The sequence below is a fragment of the Crassostrea angulata genome, chromosome 4 (genome assembly GCF_025612915.1).
Source record: "Crassostrea angulata isolate pt1a10 chromosome 4, ASM2561291v2, whole genome shotgun sequence".
Taxonomy (NCBI): domain Eukaryota; kingdom Metazoa; phylum Mollusca; class Bivalvia; order Ostreida; family Ostreidae; genus Magallana; species Magallana angulata.
The window spans coordinates 35,702,580-35,728,931 of record NC_069114.1 but is presented as its reverse complement, the minus strand read 5'-3'; the positions used below and the strand labels follow the sequence as shown (position 1 = coordinate 35,728,931).

The 26,352-nt window shown below is 34.5% G+C and overlaps 1 protein-coding gene across 8 annotated transcripts in view; it reads right to left on the bottom strand.

Moving 5' to 3' along the window:
* The window catches only part of LOC128182546 (Kv channel-interacting protein 4-like), a 116,467-nt gene that overhangs the window by 71,727 nt on the left and 18,388 nt on the right, over positions 1-26,352 (bottom strand). Inside the window, exon 1 of one of the 8 annotated variants that reach the window (XM_052851245.1) lies at positions 15,043-15,673. The exons of 5 other annotated variants lie outside the window; for them this stretch is intronic. In XM_052851245.1, coding sequence (XP_052707205.1) covers positions 15,043-15,208 — 166 coding nt within the window. In that variant the 5' untranslated portion in view covers positions 15,209-15,673. Of the gene's footprint in view, positions 1-3,295; positions 4,655-15,042; positions 15,674-26,352 lie in introns of those variants that run through there. 2 more of the 8 variants (XM_052851246.1, XM_052851248.1) reach the window with 2 other exon arrangements.

The window sequence follows — 26,352 nt, the reverse complement described above, 5'->3', positions numbered from 1 at the left end:
ATATTAAAGTATTCTTTTAACTCCAACAGACAAACTTTATTTTGTATAGGGCGTAAAAACCTTTGCCTATCGACTGAAAGAATCTTGAACCCGAAACAAAGCTAAATATGGTAATATATATTTTACCATTTTAGTGCATATATTTTACACAGTTATGTCCCCTTCGCCGATGCGCCCCTTTAATTCAGACCGCTATTGTGATTCCTCGTTAAAAACAAAAAAGCAAAAACAGACCAGTGATTGCATGTTGCTATGCCCTAACTAGCATGGTGGGGCCAAATTTTGTGATTGTGTGTGATTGTTGGGAATCAAAATGATAAGAGCATCCTTGGGATTGGAAAGAAACGTGGACTTTGAGATGAGGATTGTCATTGTTCGCAGTCACCCTCGATGCTTTGCATCCAAAACGACGCACAGATATGCCGGTGTGGTTCTATGACATTACCAGGAGAGACACATCCAAAAAATGAACCACTTTTAATGACTTCTAGTACATACCCCATTCATTGCTTTACTTCATAAAAGGAATCTTACATACAAAGCATAGGCAATTACCCTCATGCAGTGTTGCATTTCATTACGTCTATCTAACGATTTCCGTCCAACAACTACTAGTATTTAATGTAACTTGAGTGTCAGTTTTATTAGTCGACGGATATTCTTTTAGTCTATACATGTATCCTCGCAATCAATGCAGATGTCTTCATTTGGAGAGAAGCATTATTGCAGTATTCCCCTTAAGGTTTAATTATAATCGACTGTCATGTTTCTGAAAGTGGAGCAAACATTGATTCTGTTTAGAGCCTCAAACATAAACAACATTACTTGTACTTTGGAGGGAGAGGGGCTGTTTTTGGAGTAATTGAAATTAAGATGTTGTCTTGTAATTACAATGAAAGCAACCCCTCGTAGTTGAATGTGTCTACAACCAGGAAGACATTGAAGAATCCCAAATATAGAGCACAAAGTGCCATGCAATATGTCAGGCCTACATCAAAATCACAGCATTCGATTACAGGACATATTTCTGTACAACGACGTAAAGCGATAAAAATCATTGCAAGATATATTCAGCTTATTCCTATGTTGTGTATATCTTACACAAACATCAAATTTGAATTCTGTTGGGGACGTAACTCTTTATTTTATAAATTAACGTATCAAGTGTCCATATTCTAACAGCGCGAGGATGCACGAAACCTTTTTTGTGGAACCTAGGGTTTGGGTTTCGGCTCCATGGAAACGGCTCAATTACCGCCATGTGAGGAAAATAAGGTGTTGATTGTTTGAAATCAGAGCCTGATGGGTAGAAAATGGAGACATTATCTCGTAAAATTAGTATAGTCCATTACTGCACATGTCTCCGAAGTTTAAAAATAAGTTAACTGTATTCCAGCAGAAACAGACGACAACGACGTTAACATTATATCGACAGTTACTCGTATGACTGCGTTAATGATTCTTCCTGTTAAAAATAACTGCCAGCAATCGGGGTTTTCAACAAATTGCTCATTAAATATTGAAAGTGAATAAAAAAAAACTTAGTAAAACACGTGCAATCAAAATAGCAATCTGTTTTAACAACGGATATAGTTAACATCTTCCATAAATACTATCAATTTAATGAAGTAGGTTGCGAGTCCGAATGAACTTTAATTTGTGAAGGACTTAAATGTTGTACATAAAATACCCCTTTAATGCCTAATAAAATGGACGAATGATTAATTCAATGGGTGAATGTCCAATTGAATTGGATTACCGTCTTACTGAAAAGGTAACTGATGAAGATTCCCTTTCATTGCTTGCAAAAACATTTTATTTAATACGTTTCTAATAAAAGCTTACGTCAACGTCTAACGTGTATTGCAAAAGTGAGAACTCTCTTTTTTTGTTGCAATGAAGTCATTGATTTCGCAAAGTACATCAATTTTTCAACCCTCGTTTACATATTTATAAAACATGAATTCTAACTTTAGGCTACAGATTAGTATAGTTTGATACACTGAAATACTGAAAAAATGCTATGGACATGAATTATTTATCAGTTTAAGATTTAGTGCGTTAGAAGAACGTCACCATTCTGATTGTCTCTCTATTAAATGTATAAAATGGGACCAAAATAGATTTATAAATACCATTTACATCAGCAACGTTTATCAATACCCCCTTCATAAATTTGGTGCTTACAGTACATAGTATTTTAATGTGTCAAAACAAGAAGAAAACAATATAAATGTTGTATTTTCTCCATGAGTTTCATGGTTATCTGTGAAGTTTAGTGTTATATTGTTAATATACAATTCAGTTCTTGTTTGAAACGCATTATTTGATTTGTCAAGAGAATTGCTATAGTATTTTATACGTGAATAACTTTTTTGCCCTCTTTACTATGTCTTATCCTGAAACATTTCTACATTTCAATTCACTTGGGTTTATGAGTGTATTGATAAATATTACGTCTAATTTTCAATATTTATTGACAAAAATTAAATCCTGAAGATAAATATTAATCAGAGCAATCATGAATAGGATTCATTTTCTTAAATTTACCAGACGAAAGTGTGTAGATAGAAATTTGTCATATTTCATAATTTGTATATCACACAAACTTAGTCAATATTAAATTTTCTTGAGGTTGACATTTCAATTAAACATGGCAATAACCAAATTAAGAACCATAAAAATTGACTAAAACAAGAATTGCCTACACAGGACAACTTTTGAAAGCTTCAAACCGCCACTGCTTTAAGTAGCTTATGTTTGCAAACATTGTTAATACTTGACAACTAAAAGGTTAAGTTTAATTTGGATGAACTAAACATGATAAACTAAAAGACCCTTCGAAATACTAACGCCTCACTGCTCAATATGCCCGAAGAGGTTGCAAATTATTTTGACGCTTTTCATTGCATTCTCACATAAGGAAGACGGAAAGAATCGACGAACCAGCAAATTGATTTGTCTGTCTGAATCAGTGACAAGAAGGGAAAAAGTCGAATTTGGCTTTAAACGTTATGCAATGTATAATGAAGCTCTAAGAAAGGTTAATGTTCTTTATAATGCAAGTCAACGGCGAAAAACCAGCTCTAATTCTTGGAAAATAAACATCTATATTTTTGATACAACCTGGTGCATGTGCTTGAATGGCGCCGTTTCTATAATTAACGCCATTTATAGCTAATTGATTGGGGTATGTAAATATCTCTGTTCCACGCTGCACACCTGTTGCAGACAGACGCTGATAACTTTGTTTCAGGTCCGTGTCTGTCAGCAAGGTGTGACATGTAAAACTTACCTATATCAAACAAGTAGCGATCGATCATCTTCATGATACGACTACCAATCGCACAAATATAATTCATTTCTCTGGTTCGCTGTTTGTCTCGTACGAAGGGTGTGGTCTCTCTGACGCTGGCAATTGCCTCACTGGAGGAAGACTCCTCCATACGGGCTGATTTTCCCGCCAAAAATATTGAAAGATTTTCCCGGCAACCTTTACGCTTTGATGATTTCACGGTTCAGAAAGCAAGGGATCCGCCAACACATAGTATAGAAGGTTCCTGACAAGTGTGTTTCGATTAAACAGCGTAGTTAATCCTCATCAACAATGAAAAAATCACAAGTTGTTTAAAATCACAAAAAAATTGAACATCAATGAGCCTGGTCACAGTTCTTCGTCGTAGGTATTTTTAACACATGGAAAATGAAAACAGATCCAAACATCGATAAAATACGATTTCACACACAGTACAACATGTTGCTCAAAACGTCAAAGACATTAAAAAAAACCATTCAAACGCTATTCTTCACCAGGTTTCTAACAATGAATCTGATAAAGCGCTGACAAACCTTGGGTTTTTAAAACTCTCCACAAATATCTCAGGAAATTATTCCCCGAGGTATAATCCTGACACGGAATCTGCAACGCTGTCGTTAACGATGATTTTTTCCAAAAAAACAGATGACATCATTATAAAGGACATCAAATCTAGTCAGTTACACCAGAGCGGGTTAAAAATCGTTTTCCTGTGTACCTGAACCATGTCTGTTCTTCACACGCGTTGCTTCAGGTTTTGTTAACATGAATCAATTACTAATATATTTACATTAAAAAATATTTGAAGAAGACCATCGCAGCAGATGCGCAAACGACATATTTACAAATAATGCTTCCTGAATTGACATTCAATTTTCACAACATTATTCCTTCGAGAATTATGATTCTTCAAGCTTTTCGAATGCTTACGAATCGTCGCAATGTTTTCTCTCCCTTTTTTCCGCGAGTTTATTAGAATCACATGTTGTCTGAGACTTGTTAAACCACGATCCAGGTACTATAGACGATGAAGGCGTCTTTTATAAATCCAATCGCTGGTAATTATCCATCTGGAGGGCTATTTTTCATCCCTGTCTATCGGCACAGTGAGAGCTGGCTACTGTCATGCCTGTCCGTGTGGCCACAGATGACAGATATCTGCAGTTTCTGTGACTGCTGCTTCATTTTTGCACTTTGCACGCAAGTGTCTCTTATCAATCCATGGCGTTTTTACTTTATAAAGTGATTTCTTTTTTATTTCCTATAAAATTCCCTGCCCACACTCTCTAACGATCAACAGTCAACTCAGAGATGAAGCTCGACTGTCCACCAAGTCAAATGTTTTACCTAAGTTTTTTTTTTCTTCGTTAGTTATGATTAATTATAGGGCCTTTTTTCAATAATCGATAAATATTTCAGCGCCATTCAACGCACCTGTAAACATTGGACATTTCACCCACTTGTTGTATACGTTTAACAAAGTAACTGGTTGCCCTCTGCAGATTTTTATAAACGCAGTGCAGCAAAAGTGCACATTATACACTTTGCAGGCTTCTAAGCGCGATGAGGATTTTGCACCATGTCTAGGCGCTGTTGGGTGAAGACATTGATCAGAATAAGGCTGAGTCCATACGAGGGGTTTCGCGGCCTCGAGAGCTCTTGACTATTGTCTCTAAGATAATTGTGCGACATCGTTTTTAAAAAAATCTGATTTGCTTTGTTGAAGAATTGATGACAGTCTTAAGCCATGACATGTAACAAGAGGCATGATCAATGAATAAATCTTGACAAATTCAAAACGCAGAAATCGACTTCGACTGCACATTCATCACCAAGTCACTATTGGGAGAAAATATCTGCGATGCACAAAATCTTTAAAATGTTGAGCAAGTTTTATTCCGCAAAAATTAATTTATCGATCTGTGAATATTATTCTCACTTCCGTGAAAATTTGTTTTGCGTGCGACTTCTTGTATTGGATTATATGTGGATTTGATTTTTGAAGTGTCGATTTATTAGCGGACCCAGGTGTCATACACAACTCACTGGTTGGACGCGGGTTATCTATCATAGTTGCTTGGTCTTGGGGCTTTATTATTATTATTATTATTTTTTACAATAGTATCATTGTTTTGGGGCAACAAACCAATTTTCATTGAAAGCCATTCATCAAATAAAACCTTATAACACCACGTGATCGGGTCTCTTTTTCTTGTTTTGTTCACTTCTTTTCATTAATACACTCCGAATTCATATGCAGTTATTGTTTGTCAAACATGGTGACGAATGCTGTATCACATTTCTACATATTCACGAATTTATTTTTCTTAGTAAATCTTATTTAGTAGACATGTTTAATAGGTTATAGCAAAAATATAACAATACATATAAACCAAATAAAACCATTGTTTTGCACCTCGTATTATAGCTTTAAAACAACTTTGATTTGAAATCAGATGTAAGGAAAAAAATTACCTACATTTAACTCAATCAACCTTCTCGAGAAAACAATTATCTTCGATGTGTGGAGCCCTTTATCATATCTTAACCACTTTTAGATGAAGCTCGATCCCACATCAAATTGCGTGACATTCGTTCAAAGATAGTCTTGTCTTCCAAACCGAGATGGCGCTTGCTAAATGATTGCAGAATCACAAGCAACGGCTAATAGAAAACCTTACAATTTTAGATTTAGACCCATTGGTGATTCAAGAAAAGAGGAAGTCCGAGCCATAGATCACGACAACCAGGGCTGTAAATCTGGATTTCTGGAAGCGTTTCTGTCGTAATTCTGCTCGCTACTTTGACTAAAAAATACGTCGGTCACATCCATTGAAGCCCGCTGTGTAATCTGTCACGTCGAACTACTGGAGACAAATGCATGCTTCTGCTTCTTTTATATTCACATAAAGAATACAGAAGGAGTTAGTATCAAACTCCTGCCGCTTAAGAAAGCTTCAAAGGACATTTCCCTTTTGTAAAGATGGGGATTAGGCCCCCATGCTACTCTTCACTATATTGCTTCAACATCGAATTAAGCAGTTGTTAAGTTCAAACATCTATCATAGACCGGGGTGTGGCCACGAATCCACCTCCTCCTCCAGTTGGAATTCAGATTTAAAGAATTTATTATACATGGTGCGCCATAAATTCTCATACAATTATAAAACTTTATAAAAATTTTACCCGATGCGATAAACTGTTAAATAAGGTATCATTCGAGTCTCCTATGGCTAAAATTTTATAGTTTTTGTACGGCACAGCAAAAATCTAGTTAAAAAAGAAGCGATGACATCATAAAATTGTTGTGGGATTTAACATAGTGCATCCTCACCAAATGGCTGCAAAATCCAGCTACTGTACTTTGAGACTCAATCATCTTTAACTGTTATCCGTACTATGATGAACCGGTGTTTTGCATACCTAAAACTTTTACGAAACTGCATTGTAAGTGGTTGCAAAAATGTCCCCTTAGCACTGGCATAATTATTTGGTACAGTATTTATCCCGCGTTGAATAAGTCGGGACATTATGGATAATCCGTGAATTAGAATTTGGTACTTGTTCTGTTTTCTGGTGTGATAATTCTACTAGCATCAGTATGGAGCTCTTAGATGGTCTACTGAATTTAGTTATCAACCTTTTTTTAAAATCAGAACACCACACCCAATTTCCAAAATATAATAATAAAACAGACATTAATTGAATAGTAATGCACATCATAAAAGGTAATTATAAAGTTTTGTTGACAAAAATGATAATATGGATGTTTCCAGATAAGACTACAATATTAACTAAAAATCAATGCAATTATCTGTCTTTTATTCATACACAATTAATCAAAATTATTCAGATTTATTAGTATCCATACATATGTCTCCCCACAGGTCATGTACATTAACTCCAACTGTCTGTGTTCTATGGACTAATAGAGCTCATCAGCGGAGGACACTGAACATCAAAGCTTTATAAATGTCCTTGTAACAGGAGAGAGAAACCGTCTAATTCATCTTAAAAAGATAAAAACTAATTAAATCCGCCAGACAATAATAAGACATTTCTGCAGCTCAGAGTGGCTTCTAGTGCTATACTTTAATGGAAGCTAGCTACGACGATGGTATAAAACCGACTGAGTGCTTGTCGCAGAATTACATTGTCTTCTAAAGGCTGTTAGATTTAGAGGACAGACAATTGTTGTCAACGAAAAAATGTGTAAGATAAAGACAAATAGAGAGTAATTAGTCTAATGAGTGCAAATTAAACGTGCTAAGTATTTTCTGGTCACATACATAAGGGCATGTGTTGCGTGAACATTCTCTCAGTAGAATACCGTCTCAGTTTGGATTAGACATATCTTGCTACTCGAAATCAGATTGAAAAAAAAATCGTGAGGCAAAAACGTTAAATAACTAGGGATAGTGATTGAAGGTGATAGCAAGTTAATGTCATTAAACTAATGGGGTGTTAACTTTTGTTAATTAAAGTAAGGTGGTGGGAATAAGGTCAATGATTTATTTTCTTTTGTCATTTTTTTTGTGCGCGTGAGAGGACAGTAGGCCTTGGTTCGAGTCCCATTCGCAACCAATTTTAAATATTCAAATTAACAGATTACAAATGGCAAAATGAATAGTCAAAGTTTAAAGAATGGCCATCTAAATGACTAAATTTCTTTAATCAATGTATTTATAATATTAAACAATTTCTTTACATACTAGTAATTGCCAGGGAAAAGGCAAGTGTGATCAAACTTTCATCTGTGTGTTGTCATGCTAAGCTCTGTTATAAAATTCGTGTTTTTATCAGCATCATAGAGGTTTCTTTCGGATTTAGTTAATGGAATGTAATACATTAATTATTCAGCCTGTTATAATTATTCAACAGGCAATTATTAGAATAACGGGTGCAATGAGATATATTTGCTTCTAAGTGATATCGATTCAAAACTGATAGAAACAAAATCCAAATCGTTTACGTTGGTATGTTTGCAAAAGTGAAAAAATACTCATATTAAATAGTAAATGCATGCACAATCAAACATTTTCAGATTGGAGTAACTAAAATTCTCTGAATTTGAAGAGAGGCTCCAACATATTCAATGTAAAAACTAGAAAGTGTCTGTAAAATCAGTGATACGTAGGCAATATTATCCTTTCATATTAAGCCTTTCATAAGAGGACTATATTGTGACCATATGCATACGTGTGTCATATATGGCAAATCATATACGGATCAGTTGGAAGCAATATACATATGATACATATACTAAAGGTCCAGCAAATGTATTGAAGTTGCCTGTGCACGAGGCTGGTCAGATCCAATCGAAGTCTATGGCTTCTTTATAATTTGACTGATTAGTATTTTTCCGGAAAAAATCAAAAACGATTTTTGTCTGCAACCATGACGTCAGAGCAGTTCCTGTAGCATTCAATGGTAAAAAAGGATCCAAAAATATATACATCTTGATCTATGGTATGATTACCTTAAGGACTTCATCAAAATAAACGCAGGACCGATTTTTAAAGCAAGGAGACAAACAACCTTATAAACATAAACAAGAACTGACGATTATCAAACCATTGCACAAAAGTGTGTAGTGCTTTAACAACCAAACAATTGTGAGATCCCCTTCATTGAAGCTACAATTGGAATACCTGGTCTATAATTCGGATGTTTCAGTCGAGAGCATTTATTTAACTTTTATGGTTAGGTAAAACGTGCATACCCGGCATACTCACATGGGGAAGTTTGTGATGTTAAACTTAATAGTTATGCCAATCCTACATGTACATACCAATATAGCGTATGAACATTAGGAAAAAACAACTGTGAATGGATTAATTGAATTACCATTGTCTTACTGGGACATGTGTATGTGACATGCATTGTGCATGTTGTGGATAATATTGACAGGTTCGTAAATAGTTACTATCAAAATAAATGAACATGTGTTACATTATTGAAGTTGGTTTTTGTGTAAAAATAATTATCCAATACTCATCAATACAAATATCTCTGAGTGTGTCTAGAGGTTTCATCTTTTTCAAAAGGTGCTCAAAAACACATTATAAATGCTGTGTCTTTCAACAAAGAGAACTTATTTTTACTGTTTTTATCACAATGAGCAATTTTCCTGACAGCTGCAGAATCCTGATAATGATTCAACTTATCGCCATGTGTTGGCCCCACTTTCAGGCTATCTCTTTCGCTGTCTCTTCAGTCATTACATGTCCAGATCATCATTGTCACAATCTGCCGATTTGCGTCATCTCTTGCATGATAGACCGCCGTGGACATTATAAATATTCCATAGTCTAAGTATATAATTTTTTTAAATTATAATTTCGTGTTAGATACTGAAATCTGATTGGTATATACGCAGTTGATAATCCATTCTATTACCCTCAGCGTTTGCAACACACTTTGCAACGGGTAACACAACGAATTGTACGGTTCGCCATTGAATTCACGTCATTCCTATATAAAAGCAGTAAAGTTTTCTATAAAATTTAGACATTTAGTATAATAAAATAAATAGTGCCTGTTTTGGAGGGTAAGAGTTGAAATTGACACCCCTCTAAAACCATTGTCAACCTCCGTCGGTTGACAATGGTTTTAGAGGAGTGTCAACTTCAAATCTGCAATGAATATTCAAAAAATGAACATTAAGTATTTTAACGTAATCTCTGTAAGGAGATGTTAAATGGTTTCTGTAACGGTGGCTTTCTCCTTCCCATTACACAACAACCAATTTTTCCCCTCGTTGCAAGACCTCCGGTCTACATATGAAGCTCTTTGATCTGCTAGAAGAGAAACCCATTTCCTGGAGGCAGCGTCGTTAATTTCAATGTACATAATTGAGATGTCACTTATTGCAGCTCGTTCATTAAGGCTCCTATTCTGCTCCTTTGAAAACAGACATGTAAATCACTTAATTGTCCCGAAGAATCATATGGATTTCCGGCTTCTGAACGTGTCACGTGACCATCGTCATGGAACTCAGGTGATAAAACAAGGTTGTAGAAAAGGAAATAAAGGGGTCAATCAATATGGGGACAAAAGTTCTCATGAATAGACCATTGACAAGATAGTACGTATACATAGTACCTCAGCCAATAACATTACATATGAATTATAACATACGTGTACCATTATCTATGAGTTCATACAAGTAAATACGCCATCAGAAAAGTACATGTGTATGCTCAAAATGAATTCGCAATCGCTACGATTGAAGAACACCAGAACCTATGCATTTTGTTTCTAGGAGATAAACATAGTACATGTCTATGCAAGAAGAAAGACAACCCGAAATAAGACGTTCAGTGCTATAGAAACTTATCAATAGTAGTAGTAGTAGTAGTAGGATTATCGAAGAAAGTTCACCATATTTCCTTTGAAAATACCCGCAATTTTGTTTACAATCATATGTGTGAAGATCCATGTTTACACGTGTATGGTACAGGTTGAAAAGAAGTCCTAAACTTACTCGCAAATTTTTTTTTCAACTTAGCTAAGCCCCTTTTGCAGTATACTGTATGCTATGTGGCAAAGCACTCTGAATATTATTTTAATTTCCTTGAGAAAAAGTGCTTAGCATAAAATTTTAACAAAAAGTGAAATTTCGGAGCTGAAAAGGATGGAAATTTTCTCAATTTAGTATTAGTTTAAGGCAAAAACAATCATACGGTAAATTTTAAGGTGGGTCGCGGGTTTGCTTTCGTCATCAAATTATGTACACAATTTAGACAACTCGTTTGGCCGCTTTGTGCACTTTCGTTTATGACGTCATAACGGATACATCTCAAGTTTCCCGAATTACGCTCTAAAACAAAATGCTCGGGGTGATAATGAAGTTATCATTTATATATATGCCGTTAATACTAGACAGTAGTAGTCATTCATATTTATTCTCCGCGAATCAAAAAAGGAAGTGCACATTGAATGCAACACATTATTAATTATGCAGATAATCAGCAAGAATTGGAGCGTTCTTTTTCAGTCTATGTTAAAGTTCAAATTGTAAATAAAAACCAGCGGTGTAGTCTCAAACTTGTAACACATGAGAGAGAGAGAGAGAGAGAGAGAGAGAGAGAGAGAGAGAGAGAGAGAGAGAGAGAGAGAGAGAGAGAGAGATGTAAAATATTTTGATCCCCGGCTTCGACAAATTTTGCCCGAAAATAGGGAAGAGCACAGTCGGGGAATTCATTTTTCTTAGTTGTGAAGATCTTGATAAGCAAAATAATTGCCCGGACCTTACAAATAGCAACCGTTTTCTAGCTTCGAGATTATATACATTAGGTCTAACTTAACCAAACAAATTAATATGGAAATGCACTTGCTAAAAAATTTGATCCTCCTTTCCCTCCGTGATTGTAGATATTCAAAATATTATGCTCTGCATCATCTGATTAAGAATAAGACTGTAAAATCTAGCTTTTCTGGTTAATACCGAGCGCAGCGAGAGGCGGGCGAAGCCCGCCTCGCGAAGCGAGGATTAATGGTAACACGTATATATATATAAGAAAATCAGTGAAAAGTGAAAGTTGAATCAGGGGTACTAAGGCCAAAAAAAATTTCTTCCAGCCCTGGGCGCCGCCATCTTGGCAGCCATTTTGTTTTTAAAAAGTTAGTTCGATCATTGATTGATCGGTACTTATCGATGTTTGTTGCCCCTAAACTCGATTAAATAAGTTCCAGTGTTTCAATAGAAGGTCATTCGAATTAAAAGAAATTAAAAGGGAATCCAGATAATTTTCAATAGTGCTTTAATCAAGAAACACGACTTGTTCTATGTATGTCTTATCAAATTATCAGATGGAAAATAAAATATTAAGGTCAATTATCTGATCTTTTAGATACCGAATAAAGTATTTAATTTTCTTACAGCGGCATTCATATGAATTAAATTGATGAACAATGAAAGAAGAAATAAAATAAAAGTTCGGAATAACGTAACTCTCTTCGGCTATTTCCGAAGACAAAACTTGAACGTTTTACGTCTAAAATATGACGTCATAATGTAGACTGAGCACGCGACGTTTAGTTAAACTTCGGCTAATGATTTGAATAGGCAAACAGGCGGATCCTACTGTGTGCGTTTCACATAAATTTTATTCTACAAAAATCAAACTGCACTGTGTTAAATCTGCGCTCGGTCTAACGGTCACACCGTTTACATATTAATTTTTAATATGAACAGAACAGATCTCTTCCTGTACATAAGACCGGAGGTTCTTCCTGTATACCGGAGGTACAGTGTACACGAGAGGCTGCCCCCCCCCCCCATAATAGTTTTGGATTCATGTAAAAAATAAGTTTAATCTCGAGCTCTTTCATATTCTTAAAAAGGCCATTTTTTAAAAAAGATATATGATTCAGCAAGTTTATTATGGTAGGTGGTCTAATCACTAGGAAAATTGTCACTTTTACTGTTACAGAGTTATGTGTGCGAACTAGCTATACATGTATATGGATCGGTGTAAAATATTTTCTCTTTTCTGTAATTTTGTGGACAATATTTATGTAAAAAGAATCTGCATCGTCCTTAGAACCTTAAATCTGTAAAATCTTCAGCAGTCCTGAGTTAAGTTTTTAAATGATTGCATCACTTGGTAAGTGAAACAGGTTTAACAATCATGACGTCAAATACCGAAATGCGACAATTTTTGGTAGAATAATCAGAAACATAAAATAAAATAGCATAAAATCTAGCGAGAACACATATAATTTTTTTTTCATAAATAATTTGTAAATCACGTTTTCTTAACACATAGAAACCGTTGATAAATTCGTCTAAATTGTTTGAAGCTATTTGCAATTTTTAAAAAAAACTCCATCTCGAATATTAAGAGGAATATGCTCATTTTCCTATATATTTCATTAGAAACGCGTCAAAACAGCACTACAAACGATACTAAGTTTAGAGCGGTATTGCATACAAATAGGTTAGGCAAATTTGATAAAAAATTTATATATTGAACTGTGTATCCTAAATAACGATTTAACAAATTTTCAGGGTATGTTTTCTCGTGAGATTTTTTATGGGGTAAACCCGCGACCCACCTTAAAGTAGATTAAATGGGTCATTTGCTGACCATACAGCTAGGCTCCTTAATAAACTGTTATTAGATTGTCAGATGTTCTTATTCAAAATCCGTTTAAAGTGTATATAATGTAATATAAGTATCTGCAATGCGTCATGGTGAAACTCATCTTGTACATGTATTCAGTTTGCTAACAAAAGATGCAAAACGTTGTCTAAAAAAACAAATTTGGAGGAAATTGCATAAAACGTTCAGTGCACAGAAAAGAAAACAACTGAATGTTAAGAGTATAGATTAGCTCGATAGATTCAGCAATTAGATAGTGCCATTCTGTTTTCATAGTATCCGAAGCAAGGTTTAAACCCCGATGATATCATTTGGCATGTGGTACTTGTAGCATTGCAGGTTGTTTGATGCTTCACATTCCCATTGTTTTTAAGCAGTGCATCTTCCAGTGTGGTTAATCTGCTGAATGCAACATCGTCATGCAATTTCATTACGATCTCGTTGGTAAAGCGATTACCAGCCAAAAGTCGATCTGATAGCAAAAGTGCACAGTTTAAGCTCTGTCTTGTTTTTGTGTAAAGTATGGCTCATCATCAACTGATTTCTAGAATAATAACAACGTTGTTTCTTCCGATACTACATCATTAGAGTATAGAACACAAAGTGAAAATGACAGCCAACGCAAACTTACAGAATTCAGCAATATTTTAAAAAAAACCAATGCTAGAACGATGGATTTAGAAAATTTCTAAAGATCAGACATTAATGAATACATTAATAAAGAACATCAATGCTATTTATTATGTTATGAATATTAATTAGAGTAAGTAAATGTCAGTTTAATGTCCAGATATGATCGATTGATCGATGATCGATCTTGCAAGGCCATTTTGATGCTGACCCCGGCCACAGAACACTACCTGTATCGATCCCTGCAACATTACAACATTACAAGACTGCGGGCAGTCCGGCGGTCAATGTTTACAGCCATTAAATGTTATTAAATTTTGTAAATAGATTCCCACTGAAAATACTCTATTGACTGCCGTTATTAAGTAGGCCAAACGCCAATATAGGAGTATAAACATCAACCAAATGCTCCGATTTTGAACATAAGATGACAATGGAATGCTTTTATCTTAGGACATGTTGGATGGAATTAAGATCTTACAAACACAAGACAACAGTTTATTTGGGCGAAGGACAACATCTTTTTTAAACGCAATATAGATATGATCATGAGAGTCGCTAATACATGTACATGTAGTTTGTTTAGGTCTGTGCTGATTTTGCAATGAGGCATAGTTTGATATACATGTATATTCAATTTGGTTAAAACATGCGAAACCTTTCTTAATTATATTTTTCTTATGTCAAAAATCGTCACAATCTATAAAACATAAAGTTAGGTCAGGTTAAGTGTGACGGAAATAGCAGTTCATAATTTAATCATTACAAGGCTCAAATTCACATTTGTGTCGGTAAACAATATGCTTTTTAAAAGTGATTTTTACTGCCGATAACCACGTAAAAATACACACCTTTGTAATCACAGTGTGGGTATATAAATGGGTATGTGGAATAGGTTTTTTCGTGCAGTTGCTATACCTGAAGAAAGGTATGTGGACATTAGAGCTTGTCTCTATTTACGTCATCGCGACACATCAACAGGCTTACCTTTGGAACAAAAGAGAAGAATAATCCAGTTAAGCAGACAACACTTGTAGCGGTACGTGTTAATGAACCTCTGTAAAAACGTCCCCTTCTTCTCGCCTCTCTGAACATCTCCGTCCAAAAGTTTCATTTCTTCATTCTTACAATTCCTAATCCCATTTCCCGCCATTTCGAATGTACACAATTATACTTAACGAGCCGTGATGATCTTGAAAGGTTTTTATTTCCGGTAAAATGAGGACAGACTCTCCATCATGCTCTTTAACATGATAGTTAAAAGACCAAATAAGGTATTCACCCTTCTGTGTCAGGAGGGTATCGCTTATAGAATTATAGCCGATCGATCTCAGAATCCAAACATTTTTTTTCCTTCCTTACTACACTCTCGCTTCAACAGTTCTTTGCTTTGTTATCATCAAAGTAGTATTCCTCCTTAAATCCCGCTCTTTGAGTCAGTGACTGTAAAATTTAAAGTGACCAGTAGAAAAATTAACAGCATTCCTGGCAGGCATTGAATATTAAATATTGATGAGCTTAGATCCCATTACATTACTGTTTATATATTCCACCACCGATGACCCTGGGACTCCATAGCTGTCGTCTACATCACAGTCACTTAAATTTTGACTCCTCGTCAAGATGTTGCGCCTATTAGGACCACATGTCATCCTTTGTAAAATAATAGCCTCGTTTTCATCACTAGTTTATGACAAAGGGGGTCTCCTGGCATTCATTAGAACCCCAGGGGTGTGGAGCTAGTATGTTTGCCCGTCTTGATCTTCACACATAAAGATGATGAGCAGCTCATGAGCACAGAATATGTTTGAGTACTGCATAGCTGCTATATCTTCACAATGGTTAATTTTTCTGTCATGAGTTTCAGAATTATTAGATTAAGAAAGATCTACTGTCCTCCTTTGATTCATTTGTATGGGTTTAAAAAATTTAGACGCCTCAATTAATATATCAATAAACATAAAAGCTTACTAATTTTTCTCTATCAAACAGAACATGTTGTGCCATAGAAAACTGTTCAAGAGACCAAAATTTTGGTGCAATTCATAGACGTTTCATTTACAGTGATATAGCGACACATTTTTAACAAATATTCAACTTCTGAGTGAGTCTATCATATTAGATCAATGACCGATTGTTAGAAAGCAGTGGTTGATGGATATGACAGAAGTCCCACTCGGAGCTCCTTGCGCTGCTTGTCGCACTCTCCTTATACCGATGACGGTGCGGAGTTATTAAGGGCATGTTAATTTTTAAAAAGTAATCAAAACAAAGAAGATATAATCATATTGATTGGAATTTGCGTTTCTTGCATTTTTTTTCAACATATTCTTTGCCAAATGTTAAATGGAAGTTAACAAGTATTGGGGTTTTTTTTTATTTGGCATAGTCTAAAACAAAGACCGTCTTTCACATGATTATTACGGGGTACTTAATGTTTTCACAAGAATATAGTTTTGAACACGACGTGAACTTTTTGGGGTTTTGTTTTATCTAAACGTATTTTGTGTCAGTTGCAGTTTCTAAAACCGTGTATTTATTTTTCATAAAATACATTTAATTTTTCTATTTCATCTTAAAAGTCGTAAAGGTAAATCACAATTGTATCCTTTAATCTTTTTGGAAAAACTATCGATCTTGTTTTAACTTCCGAAAAGGAACAAGATATTAAATTTCATTTAACTCAGTAACTTTAAGTCTTATAATTTACACGGTATTGTCTGGATAAATGAGCATAATTAAGTCCTCTGGGTGTACTAAGAACATATTTTTTTTTTTTGGCTTCGACTATTTCTTCAATTAATCAAATAGATTTTAATGTGAACAAAATCCATTAAGCTTTTAAACACTGACATTTCTGTTCCTCAATTGGGGACACTATGTCGTCTGCAGCTTTACCTATCCATTAACAAATCCTTAGAGGCAGTGAGTCACATGACCCGTTGACACACTGAGGTGCTCGGAAGATTTGATTTAAAAAATGAGGCAAGTTTGATTGTTATTTCTTCAGATCTGTCTTCTCGTAGTCTCGCGAGTGGCTTATCTTTTCTCTTTTATATGCATATTGTGGATCGCAAACTGCGCGATCAATTTTGCCTAAGACAAAATGGATCCAGACGACTGGGAAATTAATCCCTTCCCTGAAATGTCCATTCAATATTCAAGACTGTCTTGATTCTTTGTATTTTGCGTACTTGCTGATTTTTTAAATCAAGGTTGGAAATTTAGGAATGATTTTTTCAGATTCCAGAGAGAGAAAGAGAGAGAGAGAGAGAGAGTAATATGTGCATGTGCGTCACACCTGCCATGTGTAACTATATGTGGAACTGATTTCATTTTTCATTATAAATGTATTTATGAATTAACGATCTTCATCCTAAATTTTTATCACGTGTCATTATTGCTTCTTAGTGCTTTGTCTTTGATTTTTGACTGGTTATTTGTTTAGCTATGAACAACTGTTAAAAAGCGTGACACTTAGCTGGATGAAACAGAGGTACCGGTCGAACTGACCTTTTTCTATCCTCAGTTTTACTGTAGTTTATAGCATGTACTCATCAAGGATAATGTTTCATTATTCCCCAGTATATCTATTATTTATCGATGTTCGTGATCGGATCATATCGCCTCTATTTCAACACAAACCGTGTTTCTAGAATTTTTCTCGCCGCTAATCTTATTCTGGCGACTTCTAAGACAACTTAGATCTATTTTGCATCACCATCAATAAATGAATAACAAAGATACACAAGTGAGCCTCTCTCTCTCTCTCTCTCTCTCTACATGTATGATCGTTGCCTCTATTTCAACACAAACCGTGTTTCTAGAATTTTTCTCGCCGCTAATCTTATTCTGGCGACTTCTAAGACAACTTAGATCTATTTTGCATCACCATCAATAAATGAATAACAAAGATACACAAGTGAGCCTCTCTCTCTCTCTCTCTCTCTCTCTCTCTCTCTCTACATGTATGATCGTTGATTTGATTGGATCGTTGTGATGTATTTTGTGTTTGTCCTTGAGGTGAACCCACGTATTTAAACTAGAGTCCCCATGTGACCTAATCATTGCAGACAATTCCTGTATAAATCAAGAACATTACTGCGATTACAAATTGTATTTATTGTATGATATCATCACCCTGTGGCTAAACCCTCATCATTATTTTCGTCGTTGTTATTTTTCAATCAGAAAACATATTGACACTCTTAAAATTCCTGAAAATAATAATTCTTATTTTACATTTACTTTATTGAACATATTTTTCTGTGATTACTTCATAGATTTTCTAAATATACTTCATTAAAAATGAGTTTGTTGGGAAAGAATCAAGTATATGAAATAAGAAATTGACCAAAATTATCCCGATAGATAAACCGATGCGAGACATCACTGGGTCACGGGAAACAACTCTTACATATTATCCGTGTAGTAAAAACGGTTACATTACTATTAATAATTAATGATGACCTAGGATAATGTGTATTGAGGATATAAAAATGAACAATGAATGGATTGATGCTCATCATACATATGTTCAGAATAATCCGTAAGCTTGAATCTAATAACAATACTCAGTTCCGGATCAGGAAATTCTAAGATAAGGATAATATTAAGGAAGCTATAAACTAACGCTTTACTGTAAAGTTTGAATTTTTTCTTTATCTTGAAACAAAACTCTTTTTCTTAATAAGATAAATAGAGTCTAAAAATGGGTAAGACTATCGAACCAACTTGATATGTTAACATGTACAATGTACATACACGTACAAAATTGCAATGTTTGGTATTGGAGAAGAATAGTCTGTAAACATGTCAGTGATTGAATAATTCGTTATCAGATAAATATGTTCAGTACATGTAAACATGTATGTGATTACTTTGCTGTACATTACATAAGAATATTCCATATATGTAAACATGTTTGTAAATACTTTGCCGAGTATTACACAAGAATAATCCATATACATGTAATCATGTACGTGATAACTATGCCCAGTATTACATAAGAATACTCCATATATATGTTAACATGTACATGATAACTATGCCCAGTATTACATAAGAATACTCCATATACATGTTAACATGTACGTGATAACTATGCCCATTATTACATAAGAATACTCCATATATATGTTAACATGTACGTGATAACTATGCCCAGTATTACATAAGAATACTCGATATATATGTTAACATGTACATGATAACTATGCCCAGTATTACATAAGAATACTCCATATACATGTTAACATGTACGTGATAACTATGCCCATTATTACATAAGAATACTCCATATATATGTTAACATGTACGTGATAACTATGCCCAATATTACATAAGAATACTCCATATACATGTTAACATGTACGTGATAACTATGCCAGGTAATACATAAGAATACTCCATATACATGTTAACATGTACGTGATAACTATGTCCAGTATTACATAAGAATACTCCATATATATGTTAACATGTACGTGATAACTATGCCCAGTATTACATAAGAATACTCCGTTTACATGTACACATGTTTGTAATTACTTTGCACAATCTCACATTACGAATATTCCGTTTACATGTAAACATGTACGTGATAACTATGCCCAGTATTACATAAGAATACTCCATATATATGTTAACATGTACATGATAACTATGCCCAGTATTACATAAGAATACTCCATATACATGTTAACATGTACGTGATAACTATGCCCATTATTACATAAGAATACTCCATATATATGTTAACATGTACGTGATAACTATGCCCAGTATTACATAAGAATACTCGATATATATGTTAACATGTACATGATAACTATGCCCAGTATTACATAAGAATACTCCATATACATGTTAACATGTACGTGATAACTATGCCCATTATTACATAAGAATACTCCATATATATGTTAACATGTACGTGATAACTATGCCCAATATTACATAAGAATACTCCATATACATGTTAACATGTACGTGATAACTATGCCAGGTAATACATAAGAATACTCCATATACATGTTAACATGTACGTGATAACTATGTCCAGTATTACATAAGAATACTCCATATATATGTTAACATGTACGTGATAACTATGCCCAGTATTACATAAGAATACTCCGTTTACATGTACACATGTTTGTAATTACTTTGCACAATCTCACATTACGAATATTCCGTTTACATGTAAACATGTACGTGATAACTATGCCCAGTATTACATAAGAATACTCCATATATATGTTAACATGTACATGATAACTAAGCCCAGTATTACATAAGAATACTCCATATACATTTTAACATGTACGTGATAACTATGCCCACTATTACATAAGAATACTCCATATATATGTTAACATGTACGTGATAACTATGCCCAGTATTACATAAGAATACTCCATATACATGTTAACATGTACGTGATAACTATGCCAGGTAATACATAAGAATACTCCATATACATGTTAACATGTACGTGATAACTATGCCCAGTATTACATAAGAATACACCATATATATGTTAACATGTACGTGATAACTATGCCCAGTATTACATAAGAATACTCCGTTTACATGTACACATGTATGTAATTACTTTGCACAATCTCACATTACGAATATTCCGTTTATATGTAAACATGTATGTGATTACTATGCCCAGCATTACATAATAATACTCCGTTTACATGTACATGTAAACATGACTGTATGTGATTAATATGCCTAGCATTGGATAAGGATATTTTGTATACATAGACATGTACAAAAATATACATGATTACTATGCCCAGTATTGGATTAGGATATTCTGTACACAAGTGCTACAATACATGATAATCTGCATTCACTGCACTATAGCTATTACCTCATATAACTGATAAAGATAAGCTACTTTTAAAATTGTTCAATATCTTAACATTATAATCCGTATGCATGTACAAAACATGATTTCTTTGTTCAATATCGGATATCGATAATCATTGTACGTGATAATTAAGTGTCGGGATGCAATAATCCATTATTACGTTGTCAATTACATGGATCAGAAATTTCAAAAGATGATCGGTATACACAGTAGCAATGTTCAGTAATCCATATATTTGTCCGAGATCGCGAATTTTGTCACCGAATCAGGATATTCCATTTTTAAAATGTATGCGATCACAATGTTCAGTATCGGATAACGATAATCGTTCTACATGTACAATACCACACAGAGTACCGGATCTCGGTGATAAATTTATGATAAAAGAGAGTGAGAATGGTCAATGCTTTCCATGAAATCATGTATTCTCGTACTAGAGATAAGACTTTCACTTCAGGAATAAATCACACCGCCATGTAAACAAAGAGAAAATATCCTTAATTCTGGGTTGATGTCACCTGGTATTCTTAAAATCTACACATCAGATATCTCCCATAAATTATTATACATATATTACATGGCTTCGAGGGCGACATACCAGAATATTTGCCCCGAGGTGACAGGAAAGCCCTGGAGTGTTATGTCGCCCGATGCCGAAGGCAGAGGGCGACATAACACTCCAGGGCTTTCCTGTCACCGAGGGACAAATATTCTGGTATTGTCGCCCGAGAAGACATGTAATATATGTTATATAACATTTTTAAACAAATCAAACTCGGGTTATCAACAAATTTATTTACATGTAATTCACAAGGCAGAGGTAAATGTTTTTAAAACACCTACGCTTGAGTTTATCACTTTTGTCGTATTTGCCGAATTTTTTTCATCAATTAAACTATCGAGTTCATCTGAATTTAGATGAACAAACCGCAGACGTTGGCCTGACATGTTTAAAATTCGCGGATCTGTTTACGTTTGCTTAGCAACTGGCTCGTTGAATTTTGAACCCGACGTAATTAATATGCAGAATTCTTGCACGCGATGGTGATATTACAGTTTCGGGAGGGCAATATAACTATTTCCTGTGAAATATAACTGTTTCCGGGAGGGCAATATAACTGTTTCCGGTGTGATTCAGCAATTTTCAGGGCATAGTAATAAAATTATCTCATTTGTGACATAACGAGAAAACTTATTCAAAAATGGTATATAATCTCATGAACGCAGTCTTACAGGACTTAAACGCTGCCGATAAGCCGCAAATTTGAATTCTAAATTTTGAATTGCGAACTGCGTTCTAGATAGAACGCAGTTCACTATTCAACAATTTGAATTGCGAACTGCGTTCTACATAGAACGCAGTTCACTATTCAATTGCATATAAGGCAATCGGGCCCTAAAAATGAATTCTAAATTTTGAATTGCGAACTGCGTTCTAGATAGAATGCAGTTCACTATTCAATTGCATATAAGGCAATCGGGCCCCAATTTTGAATTGCGAACTGCATTCTAGATAGAACGCAGTTCACTATTCAATTGCGAACTGCGAACTGCGTTTAAAAACCGATTGCCGCCATTAGTGTTAGTGCGACATTGTGTTCAGATAAACGAGACATCGCGCTAACACACAACACGCCGTCGCGCTAACGCAACTTTGTACAACACGCCGTCGCGCTAACGCAACTTTGCAAGTTTCATAGTCTAGTAGGAAGTCGTGTCCGGAAATATCAGACTGCGCATGCTGAAATATGCATGCACGCAAGCATGGATGAAAAATAAATAAAATGTACTTTGAAATATATATATTATTTTCATTAATTATCAGTGCATATGAATAAAAATATAGTTACTAGTGTGTCACTATATAAGGATATGAATTATTATAAAATCTACCAATTGATACATTTACCTTAAATATTTAATAAAATTCATTAAATCAAGAATAATATATTCATGACACATAGGCGTCGGAACCGGAGGGGGGGCTGTCTTTTTTTGCTAAGTTATACCTAACCATTAGGAACATAGCAGAATAGAGGGTACAGCCCCCCCCCCCCCCCCAACACACACTTTTTTTTCGCAGGAAACATAATTGTTCCGTAATGTACGTTTGAAAGATTTAGAAGTTGGAGTGAAAGGCATACCCCCCCCCCCCCCCCCCCCCCCGGATTAGGATTTTCATGATTTGGGGAAAAAAGATGTATGGCCGGAAAGATTTTTGTTTTGGAAGTATAGGATTACCCCCCCCCCCCCCCCCCCCCCCACACACACGCACACAAACGGATTAGGATTTTCATGATTTTGGGAATTAGGTTTTTTCTCTCAATATTTCTGAGGATTATTCGAGCCCCCCCCCCCCCCTTTCAACTTGCTTCCGACGCCAGTGTGACATGTTATATACCTGTAATTTTACATTTTAAAATTTCTTTGCTTTGGTAATATACAGAGCACCTAATATGAATTTGTGACATGTACATGTTATAAATATATCATTGCTGAATTAATTAATTATATCGAATATTTGAGGTAAATTTATCAATTGGTAGATTTATTAATAATTTATATGCACTCTAGCATATCCTTATACAGTGACATACTATAGTAACTATATTCTTATTCATATGTATTGATAATAATTGAAAATAATATATGTATTTCAAAGTACATTTTATTTATTTTTCATCCATGCTTGCATGCAGGCCTACAGATTTCAGCATGCGCACTCTAATATTTCCGGACACGACTTCCTACTAGACTGTGAAACTTGCAAAGTTGCGTTAGCGCGACGGCGTGTTAAGCAAAGTTGTGTTAGCGCGACGGCGTGTTGTGCAAAGTTGTGTTAGCGCGACGGCGTGTTGTGCAAAGTTGCGATAGCGCGACGGTGCGTTGTGTACATGTGTTAGCGCGATGTCTCGTTTATCTGAACGCGATGTCGCGCTAACGCAAATGGCCCTATCCGGACACCATACAAATCTCAAAAACTATAGATAACTGCATCAACATATTTTCACAGTGGTAGTGAAATACCACTAGTAGATGCCCCTGAAAATTTCGGGCCCCAAATATGAATTGCGAACTGCGTTCTAGAACGCAGTTCACTATTCAATTGCATATAAGGCAATCGGGCCCCAAATATGAATTCTAGATTTTGAATTGCGAACTGCGTTCTAGATAGAACGCAGTTCACTATTCAATTGCGAACTGCGAATATGAAATCTAAATTTTGAATTGCGAACTGCGTTCTAGATAGAACGCAGTTCACTATTCAATTGCGAACTGCGTTCTAAAAACCGATTGCCCGCTGATAGAGTTGTGTCCCTTACACCAATGGAAACCTGCTGAAGTATTGATCTCTGAAACTCTAGTATTCTGCAGAACACTTCAAAATGCATTTGAGAATGAACGTAAATTCTCATCAATCTCTTAAATCGCTGTCGAGAGATATGCTTACCTTATCTAAGATAAAATATACAGAACTTTTAAGATACAAAATAGACTTCGGACTTCAGTTAGAACCATTTTTTTAGAACCACCAGTAGACTCTGGCAGATTGATTAGTACTCAATATAACAAAAGATTTTGTATTTTGTATATAACGAATAAAAAATTGCAGTTCCTTGTCAACTTTTACAAAGGAGTTACTACACAAGACCTAATGATATTAAATTTCATGAGATTATGTCAAACAGTATAAAACATTTAAAAACTTATGTATATGTTTAAAAATATATGAGTTAGTTTGTCTTACTTGACACACTGAAACCTAATATTTTTTCATTACTTGTTTTAGTTGTTTTGTTTATTTTATTTTTTTTCATGAATTGTACTCCGCTGACCTTGTCATAAATCTAAAATGTATGTTTATTAAATGTACCTTATATACCATATATAATGTGTTCTAAGTAATTGATGAATGAACTTGAACTTGGTCATCATGTTTTCTATTGTATATATAAGCCTTGAGATACACAGTCAAATTGTTTAACATTTGAAATATTCAAATTATCATTATTAATAACATTGTACATAAATAAGGTTCATTCAAATTTTTTCACCGAGAGAATACATTATATAAAAGTTTTTGTTTAACTTGTATTGTTAATACCGGGTCTGCAATAGTGGTTGCAACACGGTTCATTGATAAAATGAGGTCAAACACGAACAATTGTGGGAGAAATTTTTTATGTCTATTTATTTCATTTAAGAAAGGTTGGTCATAACGAGAGTGTGGGTCACGTATTTTGTAACACGGTGATATATTTTAAATATTGTTGAGAAATCATCAATAAAGAGTAATAGAAAAAATTGGCGAGTTTCCGCTAGTATCGATCAAAGATGTAAAAATAGACAAAATCAGAGTCGGTGCTAATAAAATCACACTCTTTTATCACAATAAAGCTCCAAGCAAATTCATCGTAGCATTCCATGCACCCTTTTTCATCGGAGGCACATCAGAATTTCGAACCGAATTAGGCCAGCATTTTTTTATTTTTAGGTTTACAAACAACAAAATGATAAAGTTCCATAGGAGGAGGAAATAAAAAAAAAAATAAAAATCTCTTTTGACCTACAATTTTCTTATTTTTAGGTTTACGAACCACAAAATTGTAAAGTTCTGTGGGAGAAAAAACACTTTTATGACATCATCTTTATTCTAATAATATAATGAATAACAACTTCATGATAGTGGTGTGTAACTGCATCAAGTGTAGCATGTGAAAAGTATGTCATCTGTGTAACATCACTGAAATAGTACAATAGAATATTAGACATACAGCTTTGAAATTACATGTACATATAGCAATGTCAGGGGTGTGCAATTACAAAATTTGGCCATAAAGTTACTAGCCCAAGATTCAAAGTTACTAGTCAGACTATTGTCGGACATGTCAACATTTCATTTTATAAAAAAAAAAAACCTAAATTTTATGTACATAAAGTCATAATGTTTTCTCCTGTATGATACTAGTATATAATTATTAATATACAAAATATTTATTACTTTCATGTTTTCTGCAGTAGACTAGTTAAAAAATATTCAACTTCATTGATCTCTCACATTTTATTTACAAAATTGGTTTGGGTGTTCATATGTGAGAAAACTCAAACATAACATTGTGAATGTGAACAGACTCTATAAAATCACTGCAACTATATGTGTGCGTGTATTTTATCCTGTTGAATTTCCATGTACAAAGTACAACTATGCGATGAATTATGAAATGGTAAATTTTGATTGAAAATAACGGAAAATGCACAAACAATAATATGCAAAATATGATTTTTTTTAATTCACTATGCAGGTCACTTTAAAATGTTCATGAGAATAGTTACTGCAGAAATTTATAATATCTCTAATACATCTCTCTCTCTCTCTCTCTCTCTCTCTGTAAAATAAATGTTTAAACATA